We start from the raw sequence: 21,615 nt of genomic DNA on the forward strand, positions 1-21,615 counted from the left end.
TTCTGTGGGTGTTTGGAGTGATCACTGCAGAGGGAGCAGCAAGTGCAGAGACCCCAAGTGCATCTGGTGGGAGAGTGAGGAGCATCTCCGAGGAGCCAGGAGGGCGCTGTGGCTGATCCTGCATCTGGGGGGTAGTGTACAGGAGTCAAGGCTGGAGAGGTAGTGAGGGCCACATCCTGGGGACAGGGAAGTCTTGTGGAGGACGTGGAGTTCCACCTGAGTGAGACAAGTCCCTTCAGGGTTTTGAGTGAATGACCTGCCTTGGGTCTTTAAAGGGAGGTCCTTACTGCTGCTCTGGGGCAAATGAACTGGAGTATGCTGGGGACAGGGGGCATCATGCCTTGCAACCCGCATCCTGACCACTAACTAGAAACCACAGTTCTATTTATTCACCTGTACAACAAGGAAGTAGGGCCAACTGAGGACTGACAAGAGCCCCTTCAGTTTTGCATTATGGTAACTCTTCCTTTAACCCCTTAGTGGATTGGGATATTTCTGTATTTGTAATTATACTCTGCCAATTTTTTTATTTTTAAGCATTTTATTTGTTTGAGAGGAAAGGGAGAGAGAGGGAGAGAGAGAGGGAGAGGGAAAGGGAGAGGGAGAGGGAGAGGGTGAGGGAGAGGGAGAGGGAGAGGGAGAGGGAGAGGGAGAGGGAGAGGGAGAGGGAGAGGGAGAGAGAGAAATCTTCTATTCACTGGTTCACTCCCTAAATGGCTGCAACAGCCAGGGCTCGGCCAAGACCAAAGCTGGGAGCTGGGAACGCAATCCAGGTCTCCTACAAGGGTGGCATGGACCCAATCACTTGAGCCATCATCACAGGCTCCCAGGGTCTGCATTAGCAGGAAGCCGGAGTCAAGAGTGGGAGATGAACTCCTATGTGGGATGCTAGCCTCTTAACTGCAAAGCCTTGCAAAAATTTTTGAATGACAGCAACAAGGACTGACAAGTCCATATGTATGGAACATGTTTTCCCATTTGGGTCTTTTACCCATCCACTGCCATGGCTTGACTTCGTTTCTCAGAAAGGGTAAGATGGTGGGGTGGGGGGCAGATTGTAGCCAGAGCCATCTGGGCAGTAGGTATGGAGGCAATTGGTGGATTTCATTTCTCCTTGATCGTTTCATGTCTTACTCAAAACCAGAGTGATATCTCCTTTGGCTTAGACAGATTGTGGGATGAGGGCAAGTAAATCTCCAGGATTGTCTCATTTTACCTCTGGCTGCTTCAGCTGAGAAGCTGGAATCAAATAGGGCAATTCAGGGGGCATGTTAGGACAGAGTCAGGTTTCCCAGAAGTTGTGCACAATACACTGAGAAACTGGTGTGTGTGTGTGGACACCACCTTGGTAGTCCACATCCCATTCTTAGCTTTAAGTGCATGGTGTGGTCATTTGTTCTTGGTCTTCTGACAGAGGGACAGGAGCCAGAGTCAGGGGACACTGGAGGGCAATATTGAGGGAGAGTAAGTACCCACAATGGTCTGAACATAGTTTTATTTAGAGCCAGGAATGGGCTAGGCTTTTCCATAGTCCGACTTGACGTTTCCATTTGAGGACCAGGTCTATGCAGTCCTGAAACAATTATCTGGATAGTTCAGTCTAAAATAAGAATCTCATTTGTCCAAATGTAGAGATAATTGAAGCCAAGGCAGGTTTTGGGTCTGAATTGTTTGGAGAGCCCATTTTATTTACCAAACAACGATCCATTTGAAGGTAGGCCCAAAAAGAACTTTAGAGGTATCTGTGTGAAGAAAAATCCTAACCTTCCTAAAATTACAAACAGTTTTAATTTTAATGGTCACTGTAAGTGGCCATTAAGTTGTTAAGGGGAAAACACTCTGGATGTTATTTGACAAATTTGGATGTTTACTGCTCTGAAACCTATGATCAGCTGTCAAAGCTTCCAATAAATGGTTTGGGAAGAGTTTGAGCATCCTCTGTGTGAGAGGTCAGAGCGACAAGGTAAATAGGACTGTGGCCCAGAGCTTGAGCTCCACTACCAGCAAATAGAAGTGAGGATGGAGAATCTCATTGCTTATGTACGGGGAAGTTCTACTGTCAGCTCGATGATCTCACCTTGTGGGCGACACTAGCAGGTGCGGTCTCACCTTGCTTCTCGGCCACCCTGAGGGATCTCACCCCATTTCTTGGCAGAATTGTAATAACATAAAGACGTAATGAGGTCTTGGCTTACTAGAGCCAAGTTGTCTTATACAGCACTATGCAAGAAGACTTTGCAGGGCACACCATCACAGATGCCTTGGGCAGGATGACAGTTGGTTTTGGAGAGGCCATATGTTTACAGATGATTGCAATTGTTTTTTAAAAAATTCATATTTATCACTTAAAGTTTTATACGTTGTCCAAGATGTACAAGTTTGAGATGGGTGAGTCTTTGTAACTATTTTGTCTTCACATAAAGAAGACACAAAAATCAAGATGGATGGTAACTTCATTCTGTTTCCGGCAAAGTCGACCAAAGTCTGGAAAAACCAGTGGGTCTTCAAACCACAGTCCAAAGGAGAGTAAACCCAAACACCTGCCCTCTCCAGACCACGCTGGAGGATGGAACTTTCCCTTGGGATCCTTTCCCCAGACATTAATTTTACCAAATGAGTTGGGACTTCTGGAAAGAGCCAAGTCAATAGAAACACCAATTAAAAATGACCCTGAACCCTCCCACAGTGTAAGAGAGAAAACAAGTTATGTTATTGAATTAGAATGTGGCTGATGTGTGCATTCTGTTATTTCTCTTATTTAGTGACATATTTAGACATAATAGACATATTTAATATCAGTCAGTGATACATAGTTGATTTTATGTAATTAATTGGACTAGGCCACCATTGCTGGCAAAAGCAAGTGGTACCCAGCCTTACCTCTGGCTGCCCTACTCCATATACATGGACTCTGTCCTTGAAAATCTCACAGTTCTGGTCCTTTTTGTCTTCTGTGCCTTTCTAAATATGAGGCCAACCTTCCTGCCTAGAATATGCCTGTTTTTTGATTGCTGCTGGTGGAAATTATAGGTTTCCTCCAATATTCCTATAAAGTTGCTGTTTTTGACTGATTCCTCCTGAATTCTCCAGTGTGATGTGCTAGCTCCTTGGAGTGGCGTGGGTATGGTCTGGTGCTCACCACCAGACTTCAAGCATAGTAATAATAACAGTAATCATAAAATAAATAGTTGTTGAGCATTCCTAATCTGAAAATCCAAAATCCAAAATCCGAAATGCTGCAAAATCTTGAAACACTTTAGTGCCAACTTGTTGCCCTAAGTGGAAAATTCCTTACTGTGAAGCTTTCTTTTCATGCACAGAAGTATTAGAAATACTGTACAAAATTATCTTTAGGGTGTGAGTATAAGGCCTACATGAACATAAATGAAATTTCTGTTTAGACTTGGATCCCATCCCCAAGACAATCTCATTATGTATATGCAAATATTCCAGAATCCAAAAGACTTCAACAATCTCAAATGCTCTGGTCTACGCATGTCAGCCTGTAGAAGAGAATAGCTAATGTCTCTCAGACTTGTGTTGAAAATGCATCACCTGCTTTACCCCATTTAATCATCTCCACGGCCTCAGGCGTGGGAGGTACTATTTTACCTACTTTACATTGTGAAGAGTGAAGTTCCCAGAGGTACTAGGCAGTTTGCCCAAGATCACAGAGCTAGTGCATGTAAAAATCTGGGATTCAAATGTAAGTAGTTTGATTCTGGTGGGAGCAAGCTAGTTTCTTAGTCCAGGCTGCCTCCCTCTCAAGTGGGGACAGTTCAATTCATCTTAGTGTCAGCTACAGCACTAATTCAGCAAGTAGTAATCTTCCAGATCACATTTGGATAGACAGTGAGTGACAGCTACCCTGGGAAAAGCCCAAGAGGGCTTCTTTAGCTCTTGGCTCCAGTGACCACAAAGCAGGCCCTTGCTCTGCTGTGAAAGCAGTCCACAACAAAGTGTGTCCACTGAGCTCTGGACCTGGGATGGTCTTCCTTTAGTCTGATGATAATGCAAACCCATGACAAGTGTATGAATGCACTGCACTTTCACTGCTCATTCTGCAATTTTTTTTTTAAGAAAAAGAATACAAAACTCTAGGATAAGTGTGCTGTGTCTGGAGATGAACCTTAATCCTCTTTTTTGTAGAACATATTCCCCAAAGATTTTTTTTTCTTTTCATTTTTAAATGGAGCAATGCTAAGAATTTAGGAATGCAGACACAGATAAAATTACAATGTCTTTCCGAATGCCAACAAAAGCGCTCAGTCTGATGAGGTTCCCTGTGGCCTGAGTTTAAAAAATCCTGTCAATTTATTTACTTGTTTTGGTTGGCAAGCAGAAGTATTTCAAGCAACTAACTTGGAGCTCGTCCCTTCTTGCCCTGTAGGTATTGCTGGACAGGTGTCCATAGACGCCAATGGAGACCGATACGGGGACTTCTCTGTGATCGCCATGACGGACACGGAGGCAGGAACCCAGGAGGTGAGTGAACAGCACTCCACCAGCTGCTGCTTCTGCCTGTTAGGACTCCGAGAATGTGTTTGTTCTGGTGCCCAAAGAGCTGTCCCAAAAGCAACCTCCAAATAGGAATGAGTTGGAAACTTGGGAGTTTCCAGGTAGGGGTAGCTTCCTTTTGGTTGAGGAAGGGAGTCCAGAAAGGGTTCCATGTCGAGTCTAAGTGGGGAAGTCCCACCTCTGAAGGAGCAGGCATCACACCTTAACTCTGCACAGGGGCTTGTTGGATAGAAGAGGCAAAGTGAAACATATTTCTTACATGAGTTTTGGGATTGTTTTTATCCTATTTTATTTTTGGTGGGTGGGTGTTTACAAACTGGGCATGTGTTAATCTTTCAAAGATGATTAACTTCAGGATAGCAAGAGAAAAAAATGTGCTAAAGGCAGAGAGGCACCTCCAAGGCTTGCTGGGGGTGTCCTCTCTGTAGCATGGAAATCGTCATATCTGCCTTGCGGATATACTATGACTGCTATGAGGACCAGCCAAAATGACATCTAGAAAAGTACTGTATGTGCTGGAAGCCAGGTGGCCACATGGCCCAACCACCAGTGTTGGCCCCACCCCCATCCTAATGGGATTCGCTGCTCCTACTTCCCTGCCTGCCCCCTGGCAAAGTTTTAAAAGGACCTGTTCCTGAACACATAGCTCTCTTTCTCTCCATCTCCTGATCCCTCTGTCTCTTGACCTTTCTCTCTCGCTCTCTCTCTTACACTTTCATTTTCTCTCTTTTTCTTTCTTTGCCCCTTCTCTCTGTCTGTTGGGTTTTCCCAAACAAACCCTTTCCCTTAAAAAAAAAAGAAACTACTGTATAAACTTCAAATGATAAATAAAAATATGTATATATTAAAACTATGTAAATATGCAATACACATGCATAAATGTACAAATAAATATATGTTATTAATATACATATACTACACAATTGGCATTCATGTATTATTTGTATGCATATTGCACACATATATGCATATATTACATAATATGTGCATGCATAATTTATATGCAAATATGCACATACAAATATGCATATCTACATATGTATACAAATACACACTGTTTCAGGAAATAATGTCACTTGCTCTGGGTCGTGGCTCTGGTTACCTTTTCTGGGCCCCAGCGTATGAGAATTGCTGTTTTCCTTTTTGTTCACGCATGCCCAGTGTTGTAGGAGGGGCCCAGGCTGCCTAGTATCCCCTGCTGTGTTTATGGAATGACTTAGATCTCCTGTGTGATCTAGTCTCCCCCACAGGAGAAGGTGGGTCACCATCCATCGTAGGGCTACATAGAGCACTGGGTACATGCTCAGTATGCATCAGCAATTGTTATCTTGGGAGGATTTAGAATTCTTTTCACTATGGCCTGACAGAACTGTGAGAGCCACCCATGCCTCCAACAGCAGGAAGAGAGAAAGAGGGAGAAGGAGAGAGGGAGGGAGGGAGAGAGGAAGAGAGAGAGAGAGAGAGAGAGAGAGGGGGAGGGAGAGAGGGAGAGAGGGAGAGAGAGAGAGAGAGGGAGAGATGGAGAGGGAGAGGGAGGGAGGGGTCACAGTGTGCTCAAGAGCTGTGTGCTGATGCCCAGACAAAAGAGAAATGAATCCTGAGAACCTGGGTTCTTCCAAAGTCATTTTAACCAGAAACTGAGGGGTGACCCTGGTATTGAGCCTGAAAAGATAAATGATTTCAGGAGTTTGAGATGCTCATGGAAGGTGAGAACTCAGCCCAGAATGGGGGTGTGAATAGGTGAACTCCCCAGGGGGAGAGCAGAGCTCCTACAGCATGGGGAGGGCACCTCTGGGAGATGGGCTGTCTCTCCAAGAGCCTCCAGTGCTTTCACTGGGTGCTGGGCTAACCGGGGAATGGGGCTGGATGCCCATCATTTGTTGAAGCTGGGCATTTGGTGGACCCTGGGTCCTCCTGACCATCCCTGAAAGTAACCTGAACCTTATAAATGGCTGAGCATGTGGGCTACTCTGGGCAGATGGCTGAGCCAGTGCCCTGTCTACTTTTTTTTTTTTTAAGATTTTATTTATTTATTTGCGAGATAGAGTTAGAGAGAGGGAAAGACAGAGAGAGAGGTCTTCCATCCACTGGTTCAGTCCCCAAATGGCTGCAATGGCCAGAGCTGCACTGATCTGAAGCCAGGAGCCAGGAGCTTCTTGCAGGGGCCCAAGAACTTGGGCCATCTTCTACTGCTTTCCCAGGCCATAGTAGGGAGCTGGATTGGAAGTGGAGCAGCTAGGACATGAACCAGCACCCAAGTGGGATGCCGGTGCAACAGGCAGAGATTAGCCTACTGTGCCACAGTGTCGGCCCCCACTGTGCCCTGTCCATTGAGCAAAGAAAAAGCCATGACTTCTGGATGATTGACTTTTGTAGGGAAAAATTCTTCCTGTCAGTGTTCCTGAAGAATACTCAGGGACAATGCTGGTGGGACTCAGCCCTTCCCACCATGGCCCTCCTTCTCCCCCTCCACATCCTCCATGCTGCAGACCACTGGCTCCGCCATGGCGAGGAGCCACCACTCTCACTCACCTATGCCCCTCTGGAGACATCCTTAGTGATTTCAGATCTTAACTCTCACCGCATCCTCAGAGATGCATCGTCATAGTCAACTTGTACAAAAGGGGCGCCTCCCAGTGCCACTGAGCTCCCTGCCCTGGGGAGGTTACTGGACAAAGTCTGGCCTCCATCTGGTTGGCTCAGGCTGTGCGTTTGGGGAGGAGCTGTACAAGGCTGTGGGCTTTGTGCTTCCTTGCAAACTGCTAACTTTGACCTTTCAGCTTGTATACGTGTGTGTGTACTTTTTATTTATTTATTTGTTGCCTTTCTGTAGGTTATTGGGGATTACTTTGGAAAAGAAGGTCGTTTTGAAATGCGGCCTAATATCAAATATCCCTGGGGTCCCTTGAAATTGAGAATAGATGAGACCAGACTCGTGGAGCATACGAACAGCTCTCCTTGCAAATCATGTAAGTTCAGAGACTTAATTTGCTCGGTATTTCCTCATCTCTAGTCTCAGGATGATGCAAGTTTAGCACATGAGTGTCCTCCGGGAACTCGGGAGCTGAACGGCCCCATTTCTTTGGTGGAATGCCCCACAGCTCGGCATGCTTCCTGGCACGGAGGCCTCGGGTCTCTCTTCCACTCCATTCCTCTCTCCCACATGGTCAAAGCCTGTGTCCCAGTTTTATATTTCTTACTACCATCTCTTAGTTATTTGAGGTTTCCACTTTTAGGGAAAAATCAAAAGATCAGCTATTAAATGTCATTCACCTGTTCAGTTCTTGTAGCAAGTCTCATTTCAAAATTTTCACTATCCTCCAAGCCTTGAGAACCAAAGAATAACCCTTAAATACCTGAAAATTGACAAATAAATATAAAACATGTTATGTAGGAATAGTTTCATACATAAGTGGAGAAACAAGTGGACATTTTAAAAAATATTTTATTTATTTGAAAGGCAGAGTAGAGAGAGAGCTCTTTCCATTGGTTCACTCCCCAAATGCCTACAGCAGCTGGCTTTAGGCCAGGCCAAACCAAGGAGCCATCCAGGTCTCCATCCAGGTCTCCCATGTGGGTAGAAGGATCTCAAGTCCTTGAGACGTCATCCACTGTCTCCCAGGAGCATTAGCAGAAAGATGGATCAGAAGCGCAAAGTTGCAGGGACCAGACCAGGCACTGTGACAAGGGATGTGGACATCTCAAATTTAACCCCTGTGCCACAATGCCTGCTCCAGAAGTGGTCATTCTAAGAAGTTGCTTACAAATTAGAAGATTGTTAGAAACCATTATTTTAGTGAGTACTTCAACTAGCAAGGGAAAACAAAGTGAGTATCAGTCTTCCAGGCTTGCTGGGCATTGTCAGCTAATATCCGGGAGTGTGTGCTCAGTGTGTTTTTGGACCATCTTTCAAGCTGTGAAGTGTTTCTGTGTATGCAACAATTATAGGAAGGAAGGGAGGAAGGAATGAAGGAGACAGTGGCCCTGGAAATGAGGTCTCACCCAGTCACTTGCTGGTTTTGTCACTCTAGGAGAGTTTGCTTCCTTATGCCTCAGTTTATCCATATATACAGTGAAAAAATTCTCAGGCCTTTTTGAGGATTAAATGAGATGTAATACACTGAGGGCCATTTACTCAGCTCTTTATGCATAAACTTTTTATTTTATCCTTTTTATGTGTCCGGATGCTACTGAACTTGATTGTTTCAATGTGAATTGTGTTTCAATTGCTATTCACATTTTCACAAAGCTATACAGGACATTTGGATGTGAACTCTGGCTTTGGTGAGAGAGTATGTAAAAGCAGAGCACTGACCAGTGAGTGTCACCATCTGACTGTGAGAATATGAAGTGGAAGGTCAGGGCCATTGTCCCTCTGATTGTCTTCTTTGGTTGTAAACTCAAGACTGGGTGTATCTGAAACCTTTAGTTTTCATTTTTTTTCCTCAAATGCCTCCTTTTTTCCCCAAAGATTTATTTATTTATTTGAAAGTGAGAATTACAGATAGAACAGGGAGGGAGAGAGGGAGAGAGCTCTTCCATCTATTGGTCACTCCCCACATGCCTGCAATGGCTGGGGCTGGACCAGGCCAAAGCCGGGAGACAGGAGCTTTATCCAGGTCTCCTATGTGGGTGGCAGAGGCCCAAGCATCTTCCACTGCTTTTGTCAGGCACATTAGCAGGGAGCCAGATTGGAAGTGGAGCAGCTAGGGCTGGAGCCAGCATCCACAGGGGACACTGGGGTCTCAGGTGGTAGCTCTGCCTGCTACACCACAACTCCAGCGCTCCCCTTAGACCCCTCTTCAATCTGCTACTTTTCCCATCTTGTCCTCTCTCTTGTGATTGTTTTTCTAATACTTTCTCAAAGGCTTCTTAAGCTTTGCACTTGGATAAGAAAGATAAAAGTGCAGGATCTCCTAGAATATCTTTCTAAAAAAAAAAAAAAAAAAAGAAAGAAAAAAGAACATTTGCAGCAACTAGGAAACTGAGAAACACCTTCCTTGAAGGAACCTTGAGGCATTTCTAACTCCTTCTCAAAGTGAACCCTGATTATCTATGCTTCTTTTCAAGCAGGTGGTCTAGAAGAATCAGCGGTGACAGGCATTGTTGTAGGGGCCCTACTGGGAGCTGGGTTGCTAATGGCCTTCTACTTTTTCAGGTGAGAATTGTTTATACAATTCACTCTCCTTTGACTGCCTTTGTCACTTGTCTTGGCATGATCCCCCTTGTGACTTGTCCACATCTTTCTTACACCCAAGAAGCCTGGTGGTTAGAAGACCTAAGCAGTCCTTTTGGTGTGACCCTGGATTTGGTGGTCAGTGGGTTAGCATTGCTGGTTATTAGAGTTACGATATTCCAGTGCCTTACCCTAAAGGCCAGAGAGCCATTGCTGTCCTTAGTTCACAGATATTTCGACAGCAATTCCTACCACTCACCAAATGCACACATGGAGAAGGAATCTGGACAAAGGGGAAAATCAACTTTCTTGTTCTCAGACTGCTTCCAATTCAGAAATAGAGGCTTGACTTAACCTTCCTAAAGGGAAGGAGGGAGCTGGGAGTAGTCTGTGCTCCCAGGCTGATCTAGGCTTCGTATTTGGAGCCCTGTGAGCTTAGCTCACTGTGGGGTAGCCTCAGGACTTGCACAATTCTAAAAGGTGCGTGTGTTCAAGGCAGCCATTGTTCCACGCTCCAAGGGCAGCCCCTTCCTTTGTAACCTTTGGTGGTTGAGTTTGTGACTTATAGATCATTAGACTCTGGGTGGATGGGACCCCTTGTGGGAACAGCTGTACTCCTTCGGTCCCACTGTACTTAATCTGATCTTTATCTAGGGCATTTCCTGGGAGTCAGGGAGTGTGTCTGTGGCAGAAGTGACAAGACTTAACCCCACAAGGCACTCAGGGAAGAAGGGGAGGTCTTGTTCTCTGGCATTTTGGAAAGCATGCCGACTTTCCCCCTTGAAAGAGGGCATAGTGCCTTGGGCACACTACTTTAATCTCTGACCAGGGTTTCATATTCTGTCACTTCTCATTTGTCAAACCAAACCCAGATGTCCCCTGAGGGCATTCTTTGTAAGAGAAACCCCAGTATTTTGTAACCAAGAGATGTTTTATTACTGCATTCACTTTCCCTTTACCCAGGAAGAAATACAGAATAACCATTGAGAGGCGAAACCAGCAAGAAGAAAGTAACGTTGGAAAACATCGGGAGTTACGAGAAGATTCCATCAGATCCCATTTTTCGGTGGCTTAAAAGAAGCTTAAATTTTTTTTTCCCCCTTTCTGCCTGAGGTTACTTAAGGAGATAGCTGGGATGAAAGACATCAGTGGAACAGAGGGGTGTTCTTGAAGCATTCATTCTTTTAAGCAGTCATTTCATTTTAAACATTCTTTAGAAGCTCAGGAACTATTATTAATCATGATCTGCCTCCAGGCCTTTCATCTCATGACAAACAAATATAAGGATATAATGTCACTTTGCTAAGTGTTCATACTGCTTCAAGGGCATATAATTAGATTTATGTTTTAAAATCTGATGTCTCCATATCTTGATGGCTCTTGGGGACATTTCACACAAGGACATAAGATGTGATTTTCCTACATGAAATGTTTTGTAGCTAGAATAAAATCATTTTTACAAGTAGAATATTCTTGGGAAGAGTTTGACACCCAATAAGAAGGAAATGTAATGAGAAAATCCCAGGGTTGGGAATACACCATCACTCTCTCTAGAGCTGGCAGAGAGATGGTTGAGGATTGCTGTGTCCAATGTCTGCAATCAGGTTCTGACTTTGAATCTGGAAAAGCATTTTTTCCTTGTCTCCTTCAGTGTCTCATAAGAGCTACTCTGAAAAGTTGTAAATATTAGTGAGGTAGGAAGATTTATACAAGAAAAGCAAATCTGAATTTTGTGTGTAAAAAAGCCCTATTTCACACTAACATTCTTATTTTTAACTATCTTAATCTTATATTTTGATGTTAGAAAATATGTCTATTTTTTCAGTTTGAAGATTAAATTTCACTTATATTTTAAAAGCATGGGTGAAGTGTGTAACAAGCCAGTAATGATCAAAGAAAGATGCTTTTCTTTTTCTCTGTTTCCTCCTTCTCCTGGTCATAGCCAAATGCCAATTGCTGCTTTAATTACAGAGATCTAAAGATGTATGTAGATTGCAAACTCTATAGGAGTACATTCATTTTTAAACCATTTGCATTTTGAACCATTTAAAATGCAATCTATTGCTGGGCTGCATCCCTTCCAGTTCTGACCAAATGGTGTTTCAAGATCCAGAGTGAAAAGCGATTATAATTAGGTAAAATTTTAAAGGGAGGTAGCCCTTCCCCCTCAAGAATAACTTAAGAAAGACTTAGAACTTGACAGAAGGATGGAATTGATAAAAAAAAAATGCATGGCATTTACCAGAATTCACAATGATGAGTTTGGATTTTTTTCCCTTTAATAACACTCTTTTACTTTAAAAGTTTATGGGGGTAATCTAAGTACCTTCTATGTGAGTATTCATTCTCAGTCTACTCTGCAGTTTTACAGGCATCCACCAATAACCTGTGTGACAGTGGGTTGGGTGTGGGTGTAAGGCATTGGGATGATTTGTAGGGATTTCCTGGATATCTGCTTTGCACCCAGTACTCTGCACATAGGTTTATTCTCAGGTTGTCACATTCACCTACAGCTGTGGAGAAAACAGACAGCAAGGAAAGAAAGGGAAGTGTCAGGTAAGAGTGCTGTCCTGTAATGTCATTAGGTTATTTCCTAGCAACATTTTGAGCATATGAAAAGTATTTTTGCAAATGATCTTAGTGTCTATAAAAGACAGGGACAGAGGGGAGTTTAAGCAGTTCCTTGGTGGTGATGGAGGTTGTAACTCACACTGGTAACAGAAGAGGAAAAAGTGAGTGACAGCTCCATATTTTAAATCTTGGCTAGCGATTGCTTCCCCAGAGGGGTCTGCCTCTGTCCACAGCCATCACAGTGAACTGATGATATCTGCCTGAGGCACCTTTCCTCTCCATTGTTTGAAAAATGGGATGCAGGATGCAGGCATGACAGAATGGGAAGGCAGGGTAGAAGAATTAACTGCGAGGAACTGAAACAATGTTGCAGTCCGTCCCGCTAGACAGAAAGAGAAGAGTGCTGGATTCAAATAAGGATGGAAAAAGAAGGCAAGAAAGACAGGCGCAAAAAATTCTAATGGAGGAAGAGGGTTTGAAAATAAGACCCAGGACAGCAAAACATTTGACAGCTTGGGACTCCCCCAGGTGAGAAGAGAATGGAAAGAGTGCTCTATTCTCAGTCACAGGAATTGGAGAGCTTATTTCTCTCATTCAAATTCTTCATGATGTTTTCTTATCCTCTAGAGATAATAATTTTCTATTATTTTGTGTTGGTAAAAAACACATTTTGAGCCTGTATTTGTATTTTCGGGGGGTGGGAATACTGTCTACCTGGCTTCAGTCTTTGGGTTCTGAACGTGTCCAGTCTTTCTAGAATTTACATAATAGTCCATCAGCAGTTTTAGAGAAAATATCTTTTATTTCTACTGCAGGTAGAAGAATAATTATATGTATATATTTTTAAAGATTTATTTATTTTTCACTTGAGAGTCAGAGTTACACAGAGAGAGAAGGAGAGGCAGAGAGAGAAAGAGAGAGAGAGGTCTTCCATCTGCTGGTTCATTCCCCAATTGGTGGCAATTGCCAATTTGAAGCCAGGAGCCAGGAGCTTCCTCCGGGTCTCCCATGTGGGTGCAGGGGCCCAAGGACTTGGGCCATCTTCTACTGCTTTCTCAGGCCATAGTAGAGAGCTGGATTGGAAATGGAGCAGCTGGGACTAGAACTGGTGCCCATATGGGTTGCTGATGCTTCAGGCCAGAGTGTTAACCTGCTGTGCCACAGTGCCAGCCCAGAAGAATAATTATAAACTTATTATATCCCTAAATAAGATCTTGAAGATAAATGAGGATTTAGTATTTAAAAAAAATGGCAACACAAATCACAAAGTTTCTGGTATGAGGATGCCATTCTTTTCCAATTTAAAAAGCAAATTCTGCTGTTTTTAAAGATTTATTTGTATGTCTGTTGTCTATTATTTGTTCCCTGAAATCTTCATATGAATTACCAAAACTCCATTAAGTTTTGAAAACTCCATAAAGTTGGATAAATCTCTCCAAAAAAAAATAGGTGTCAAGCATAAGTTGACTTAGGTTAAGACTTCTTAACCCAGATTGTATTTTGCAATTTAAGTTTCCAACTGCTAAGTAACATCTTTGGCAAATAGTCATTCATATTCTGCCAGTAGCCACATATCATATAGTAAAATAAATTGGGCTTTAGTTTTTAAAATCATTTCTATAATTTTTTTACCCTGAAATCTAGGATATTCAAATTTCAAAAGGCTATTTTATCTGTATTTTCTCAAATACTGTCAAACAAACTTACGTTGAAACAGACCCAAAGGGGTGTGTACTCTTTTGGTGTGGAAATAAGTATCGGTTTTATGGTTGTCATTGTCTTTTTGGATTTAGAGGGGACAAAGAGGAACTCAGAAATAAAAGGTTCACCTAGATGGTAACTTCCATCTGGAAAGAACTTTCCCTACAGAGTTCATGTCTTCCTTTAGCCTGGGCACAGATTTTGTGAGGAAACCCCTATAAACATTACATTTCTCTGAAGAACCATCAACTTCCTGAACCTCAGACATGGTTCCACAGGCCTTACATCTTTACTTTTCAGAAGCTGTATTTAATAGAGAGAGAAGAGAAATGTTTGAAAAGAGAATGCCTCTCTCTCCTCTCAAATTCAAAGCCTTTGCTTGGTGATGCCAATCACTTCTCCCTCTTCACAGGCTTCCAGAATCATTAATTTACTCAAAGCACAGGTGCCTTCCTTGTCCCTAACTAACCACTTTCCTTCTGGTTGTGGCTGACTTGGGGGTGCCTACAGCTTACAGTAAGTAGTGAAATTAAGGTCATTGTATAGGCCACATCCAGACAGTGGCAGGGGTTCAGAGCAGGTTCCAGTGGCTTCACCACCTCCTTGTAAGTGAGTAAACACTAGCTATTTGTGGGAGTCTTCTCAGGAGACCACATGGAATATTACGCCACTGGTTTTAAGAATGAGTCCATCAACGGGAAGGAATGAGTATCTGTATGTCCTGGGAGACGGAGTACTCAGATCTTGACTGTATACAACCACCAAGACAAATGCCAACTGAAACCAGGCCTCTGGATCTATGTTTCATGGGTTTTATTCAGTAACACCCTGTGGTTCAGGGCTTCATGAGGAAACTGGTAATGAGCTGAATTTCCTGATGGGTAGGGAAAACAGAAACTGTCTAAGAGCACAGCATATGTTTTAAAGCAGAGAGAATGGAGATGATGGTGCTCAGGGGGACTAGTTTACTTTTCAGTTGGTCTTTAGAACAGAAGAATAGCTAATAGTTTAGTTCCTCTACTACAGAGAGTCTCAGCAAGAAGCTTGGGACGTGCCAAGTGAGAAGAATCAGGAGCTTGGTTCTTCAAAAGAAAGAGAAGAGGGTAGCTTTGCAGGCTGCTTCTGTTTTTACCCCTTCCTCCCATCACCAGCATCCACCCTGCATCATACCTTCAGTGGTGGACAGCATCTTGCTCAGGCAGGTGGAAGCTTGTGAGCAGGCGAAAAAGATGGAACAGCGCTGGCTTTAAGAAGGTAGCTGGCTTTGAGTCGGCAGCCTTGCATCAGCTAGACCACACATGCTCTCTGGACAGTGTGAGCCTGGGATGTGCATGTACTCCAACAAGCCTGGCTTTGGTTTTCAGCGTGCAGATTTCAAAATTGTCTCTTGTGGGATTAAAACAACATTTGAAAGGTGCTGGGTTGGAATTTGTTCAAATTTCTCATTAACCACTAATGTTAATTCATACCAAAGGTAAATCACTCCAAACCAGCGGATGCTGTTCATGTCTGGTTTTAAGCTACTTTAAACACAATGAAAGGGTTTTAATGGAACTGAGTCTTAGACGTAAGAATCCTTGTGCTATGAGAGCTCTTTGAGGTGTCAGGTGTCAGGCAAGAGATTTAAACAAGCAGAATCAGGAGTTAGCAAAAATGCTGCATTGTTTTGATTCACGTTTAGAAACCTAAATTTCTATGCACAAGGAATAAAGGGTCCACGTATCAAGTGTAAATCACTCCATAGGCTACCAAATTATTTTTTATTTGCTAGGAGAACAAAGCTGTCATAACACATAAAAATCGGGCAGAGACTGCTGAGAAAGAGGAATATTTGCATTTTGAAACAGGATGTCATATACGTTGTTGAACACGAAGATCTGAAAATCTTTACAAGATGGGAATGATGTGCCCCTCCCAGCGTGGGGCTGCTGTGTAGGGTCCTGGGAATCTGAGCTTTGTTCCCTGTGCATGGAGGATCACTAAAGCCAAGAGGTCATGGGATACACACTATGGAGGGTCAGTTCTGCAGCCCTTGTCTTCTGGGCCATACTACTCATTGTTAGTTTAAACATAGGACTACCAAGCAATACAAACTGACTATGAGTTTAGTAGGGAAGTGAAAGCAAAATCTGCACAAGCTGCATACAGTTTATTATTCTAATGTAAGTAGAACTATCTGCATATAATGTGATTTAATTTATTGTCATTTTGTGTAGAAATGAGAATTAGTGACTGTGGATATAACCCCTGTTTTGTATAATATATTTTATTTCTGGTGCAAACTGGTCATTTAAAAGATCTAATTCATTTGGTGTTTGGATATAAATGTGTACGTGTTCTTGTAAATGTTTCTATTAAGCAAGAATGCCACATCCTTGGAGTATAACAATGTGTTCCCATTAAAAAAATACATCCCACAGAAAACTTTTCCTGTTTATAATTCAACCAACATACATTGCACGTCTCCATATTCTCTGAGGACTTTCCGTTCTCCTAGACCTAGTGTAAGTAAAAGATCAGTCAGTGGGCATGATGAATTGCAGTATTTGAATGATACCCTTGAATGGGGCCATGAATTTCTGCTCAAAGATGGGCATTCGGTGTAGTGAGTAAGATGCCAGTTAGGATGCCTGTGTTCCATATTGGAGCACCCGGGCTTGATACCCAGCCCTGGCGTCTGACCCCAACTTCTTGCTGAATCAGTCCTTGGGAAGCAGCAATGATGGCTCCAGTACTCATGTCCCAGCCACCCACAAGGGAGACTGGATTGAGTTCCTGACTTCTGGCTTTGACCTGGCCCAATTCTAGCTGTTGCAGGCATTTGGGGAATGAGCTAGTGGATGGGAGCTCTGTCTGTCTGTTTGTGTCTCATATAAATAGGTCAAAGAAATGTTCCTGCTCATAAAAGGGAAATTTGTAGAAAGAAGAAATTTTTTAACTGTTATTAAAACAAGGGGCAAGGGGTTGGTGCTGTGTGATGTAGCGGGTAAAACCGCTGCCTGCAGTGCCGGGATTCCACATGGGCACTGATTCAAGTCCCAGCTGCTCCACTTCTTATCCAGCTCTCTGCTATGACCTGGGAAAGCAGAGGAAGATGGCCCAAGTCCTTGGGCCTCTGCATCTGTGTGGGAGACCCGGAAGAAGCTTCTGGCTCTTGGCTTCGGATCAGCTCAGCTCCGGCTGTTGCAGCCATTTGGGGAGTGAACCAGAAGATGGAAGACTTCTCTCTCTGTCTCTTCCTCTCTCTGTAACTCTGCCTCTCAAATAAACAAATAAATCTTCAAAACAAAACAAAACAAAAAACAAGAGGCAAACCTTGGCTTGGCATGTAAGGGAAGAAGTCTTCATGAATATTTTCTGTCATTTTGAGTCTCCAAACTTGAGACCGCTGCACGCTGAGAGTTGTCCTCATTGATTCATCACATCCCTTGCTCACTTTAAAGATGCCCTAAATCAAATTTGCCCCTCTAATGAAATCCCTACGTGCCAGTGTACTAAGATTAGTCAGCCTTCAATGCCTCCAGTTGCCTCTGGGCTGTGAAAGCTGCTCCACTTTGGGCTGGCATTGTGGCACGGTGGGTTAAACTATAGCTTGTGATGCCAGGGTCCATTATTGGAGTGCGTAGTTTGAGTCCTTGCTGCTCTTCTTCTGATCTAGTGTCTTGCTAATTCGCCTTGGAAGAGAGGATGATGGTTCAAGAAGCTGGGCACCAGCCACCCATGTGGGATTTGGGAAATGAACCAGCGCATTGAAGGTCTTTCTTTCTCTCTGTCTCTCTGGTACTCTGCCTTTCAAATAAACAAATACATAAATCTTAAAAAAAAGAAAGATGCTTTGGGGCGGGCACTGTGGCTCAGCAGGTTAACGCCCTGGCCTGAAGTGCTGGCATCCCATATGGGCACTGGTTCAAGTCCTGGCTGCTTCTTTTCCGATCCAGCTCTCTTCTGTGGCCTGGGATAGCAGTAGAAGATGGCCCAAGTCCTTGGGCCCCTGCACCTGCGTGGGAGACTGGGAAAAAGCTCCTGGCTCCTGGCTTCAGGTCGGCACAGCTTTGGCTGTTGCGGCCATCTGGGGAGTGAACCATCGGATGGAAGACCACTCTCTCTCTCTCTCTCTGCCTCTCCTCTCTCTGTGTAACTCTGACTTTTGAATAAATAAATAAATCTTAAGAAAAAAAGAAAGCTGCTTCACTATCTGGGAAGTTACTTATGGTCTATTTGAAACCCAAGAAACACATTGCTATTTACATGGTTCAAGCAGTGCTTCCCTGGTCCAGTCATTTCCTGTCTTCTATGTACATGATCTCTTCCTTTCCATCACCTTCCACATCCAATCAGATACCATCCCTCTCTCCCACTCGATTTTCACTGCCTTTAAGCAAGGTTTTCATCAATGTAGTTCCAAATAAGCAGAGAGCAGCCTCCTGTCTCCTCTTATTTCTATGTTTTCTACTCATTTCTCAGACCCACCAGTCTTCCTAAAACATTGTGTTGATAATGTTACTCTCTTGCTCACCAACCTTTAATGACTCCCATTCCCTGATTCCCCACAGGTCAGATTCAATACTCCATGCCTGGTGGCCACAGCCTCTACCCGCAGTCCTTCTGTGTCTATTTGTTATTCACAATTCCTTTGATTCAGTTACATTGTGCTGAATTTGACTTATTCAAAGGATCTATTTGTTACTGCAATATCATGACAGTGGATTTAGTAACCAAGGTGGCTACTAAAGTGACCAGTGGGCAGGTAGCATATAAAGAGTGGATACACTGCACAAAGGAATGACTCACATTACAGATGGGACAGAACAAAATAGCATGAGATTTCATCATGCTACTCAGAAAGCACACAATTTAAAACTTATCAGTGGCTTGTTTCTGGAATATTCCATGTAATGTTTTTCAACTATGATTGATCTTGGGTAACTGAAGCCTCAGAAAGCAGAACTGCAGATAAAGGGGACTGTGATACAGGGGAATTGTCACAAGCATAAGTACTAAAGAGCGACATTTAAGACAATAATGTTCTTTTCTGAGATTACAACTGATTTTATGTATGAGTTATGAAAATGTCTTTTCTCTTACAAAATGATAGTAATAGTGGATTTTTTCTCTATATCTTTAGTCGACCAAATAAAAAGTCACCAAACTTCAAAAAAATCTTTTTGACAGGATTGAGATTCAAGAAACCTGTAAATTTGATATCATTCTTTTAGTCTGTTGGAATTATATAATGTCTGCTTGCTTATTCATAATAACATGCTATATATTCTTTTTTGAAAAAATATTGTTTTATTTGAAAGGTAGAGTTAGAGATAGTGATGAGAAAGAGAGAGGGAGGGAGGGAGAGAGGGAGAGAGAGAGAGAGAGAGGAATACAGAGATCTTCCACCTGCTGGTTCAATTCCCCAAATGTCCACAATGGCCAGGCAGGGTAGGGCCAGGCTGAAGCCAGGAGCAAGAAACTCCATCCATATCTCCCACACAAGTGGCAGAGGCCCAAGTGCTTGGATAATCTTCTGTTGCTTTCTCAGATGCATCAGCAGGGAGGTGGATCAGAAGTGGAGCAGTTGGAACTCTAACTGGTGCTCATATGGGATGCCAGTGTCATGGGCGGGGCTTAACCATTGTGCCACAATGCGGGCTCTGAGACTCTAGCTTGTATTCTGAACATCAGGACTCAAGCTTTCCCCTTGTTTTGCATCCCAGTGACTTAGAGATAGTTGTTTGGTAAATCCCTGTGTTACCCTGTGTAAAGGTAACACAGCCCAGCCTAGCTTCCTGAGTTTATCTCCATCCTCCTTGGAGAGAATTCTCATATTCTGACTATAGATGAGTGACTAAGAAGTCATCCTCAAGCCAGACTATTGGCAAAGGGAACATCTGACAAATATACTGCACTTGAAAGAGTTTTATAGCTGTTTCTCAAAACTGGTCCCCAACATTGACTTCTACATCTTATAAACAGCTTCTAGGGGCTGGTGCTGTGGCGCAGGGGGTTAACACCCTGGCCTGAAGCGCCGGCATCCCATATGCGTGCCAGTTCAAGACCTGGTTGTGGCACTTCTGATCCAGCTCTCTGCTATGGCCTGGGAAAGCAGTAGAAGATGGCCCAAGTCCTTAGGCCCCTGCACCTATGTGGGAGACCCGGAGGAAGCTCCTGGTTCCTGGCTTTGGATCAGCACAGCTCTGGCCACTGTGGCCAATTGGGGAGTGAACCATCGCATGGAAGACTTCTCTCTCTCTCTCTGCCTCTCCTCTCTCTGCTGTGTAACTCTGACTTTCAAATAAATAAATCTTAAAAAAATAAACAGCTTCCAAGTTGAAACCTCACTGTTGCTCAGGTCATTATGACAATAACAAGAGTAAATCCACTAGAGACTTTCACTTAGTGGAGCCTTCCAAACCATGGCACCATTTTTTTTTTTTTTTACTTAAGACTTTTCTGAACTTAGTTGTGTTGACTTAAGAGAAAAAGAAGAAAAACCCTTGACTCCAAATCCCTGCATATCAGTGTGGATGCTTTTTTGAATTTTACTCTCATTTCTACCCATCCAAGGTCCTGTATCTTCTGATTTCAAATAAGCATTGGCTAAAAGCTACTCTTAGATTTTTACTTAAGAATTAATTGGAATTCTTGGGTTTGTCTGTATTATGTGAAAAACGAACCAAACTGCTGCTAGTGAGCTGGAGCTGGCTCATGCTGGCTTATGGGAACATATGATTGAATTTTCAGGAATTTTGTCAGGGGCTTGGTAAGTAAGTCATTCTGAAGACACAAAATTACAAAAATTTGCACTTAAAAATAAATTCTATAAGATAATAAATACTCAAAAACATCACTTTCTAATTATTTAACTACATTTTTCTTTTTTTTTTTTTTATTTGACAGAGTTAGACAGTGAGAGAGAGAGACAGAGAGAAAGGTCTTCCATTGGTTCACCCGCAAGTGGCTGTTATGGCCGGTGCTGCGCCGATCCAAAGCCAAGAGCCAGGTGCTTCCTCCTGGTCTCCCATGCTGATGCAGGGCCCAAGCACTTGGGCCATCCTCCACTGCCTTCTCGGGTCACAGCACAGAGCTGGACTGGAAGAAGATAACTACATTTTTCAACTACTGGTGCTATTGGGGTTATTTCCGTTTGCTGCATATGTATGGTGAAAATGTTATACCAGTTTTGAGATTAGATGATTGTTTACAGTCCTTGTCTCTTCCATTGAGGAACAGTGTTTTCTTCTTCATACTATTTGTCGAACTGTTTTACTTAGTGTAGGGTTAACTTTACTACCATTAAATAAACTGAAAATAGATCTTTGTTAAAATTAAGAGTGGGAATGGGAGAAGGAGGAGGAAGAAGGGTTGGAGCATTCATGGGTGGGAGGCAGGGTAAGGTGGGAAGTGTCACTAGGTTCCTAAATATATATATGAAATACATGAAACTTGTATGATTTAAATAAGATTTAAAAAAGAAAATACTATACTGGGACTTCAAAAAGTTCATGGGAACTTTACATTTTGGAACCCATCAGCGTTAACTATACAACCCCTCTGTAGACCAGTGATTCTCTTTTAAAATCTCTTACGGGGTGAATGTTTGGCTCAGCGGTTAAGATGCTGCTTGGGATGCCCAGATCCTTTGACTGCCTGGTTTC

The 21,615-nt window shown here is 43.2% G+C and overlaps 1 protein-coding gene across 4 annotated transcripts in view; it reads left to right on the top strand.

Annotated features, from left to right (window-relative positions):
- Window positions 1-16,390, top strand: part of NPR3 (natriuretic peptide receptor 3) — an 82,874-nt gene extending 66,484 nt beyond the window's left edge. For 2 of the 4 annotated variants that reach the window (XM_051853840.3, XM_070056627.2), the window contains exons 5-8: window positions 4,391-4,485; window positions 7,352-7,487; window positions 9,589-9,676; window positions 10,658-16,390. In XM_051853840.3, the coding sequence (XP_051709800.1) occupies window positions 4,391-4,485; window positions 7,352-7,487; window positions 9,589-9,676; window positions 10,658-10,769 (431 nt within the window). In that variant the 3' untranslated portion in view covers window positions 10,770-16,390. The remainder of the gene's footprint in view (window positions 1-4,390; window positions 4,486-7,351; window positions 7,488-9,588; window positions 9,677-10,657) is intronic. The other 2 variants (XM_089312690.1, XM_008262100.5) reach the window with 1 other exon arrangement.
- Window positions 16,391-21,615: the final 5,225 nt, after the last annotated feature.

This window comes from Oryctolagus cuniculus, chromosome 14, assembly GCF_051225735.1.
Source record: "Oryctolagus cuniculus isolate XC-2025 breed Fujian yellow rabbit chromosome 14, ASM5122573v1, whole genome shotgun sequence".
Lineage (NCBI taxonomy): Eukaryota > Metazoa > Chordata > Mammalia > Lagomorpha > Leporidae > Oryctolagus > Oryctolagus cuniculus.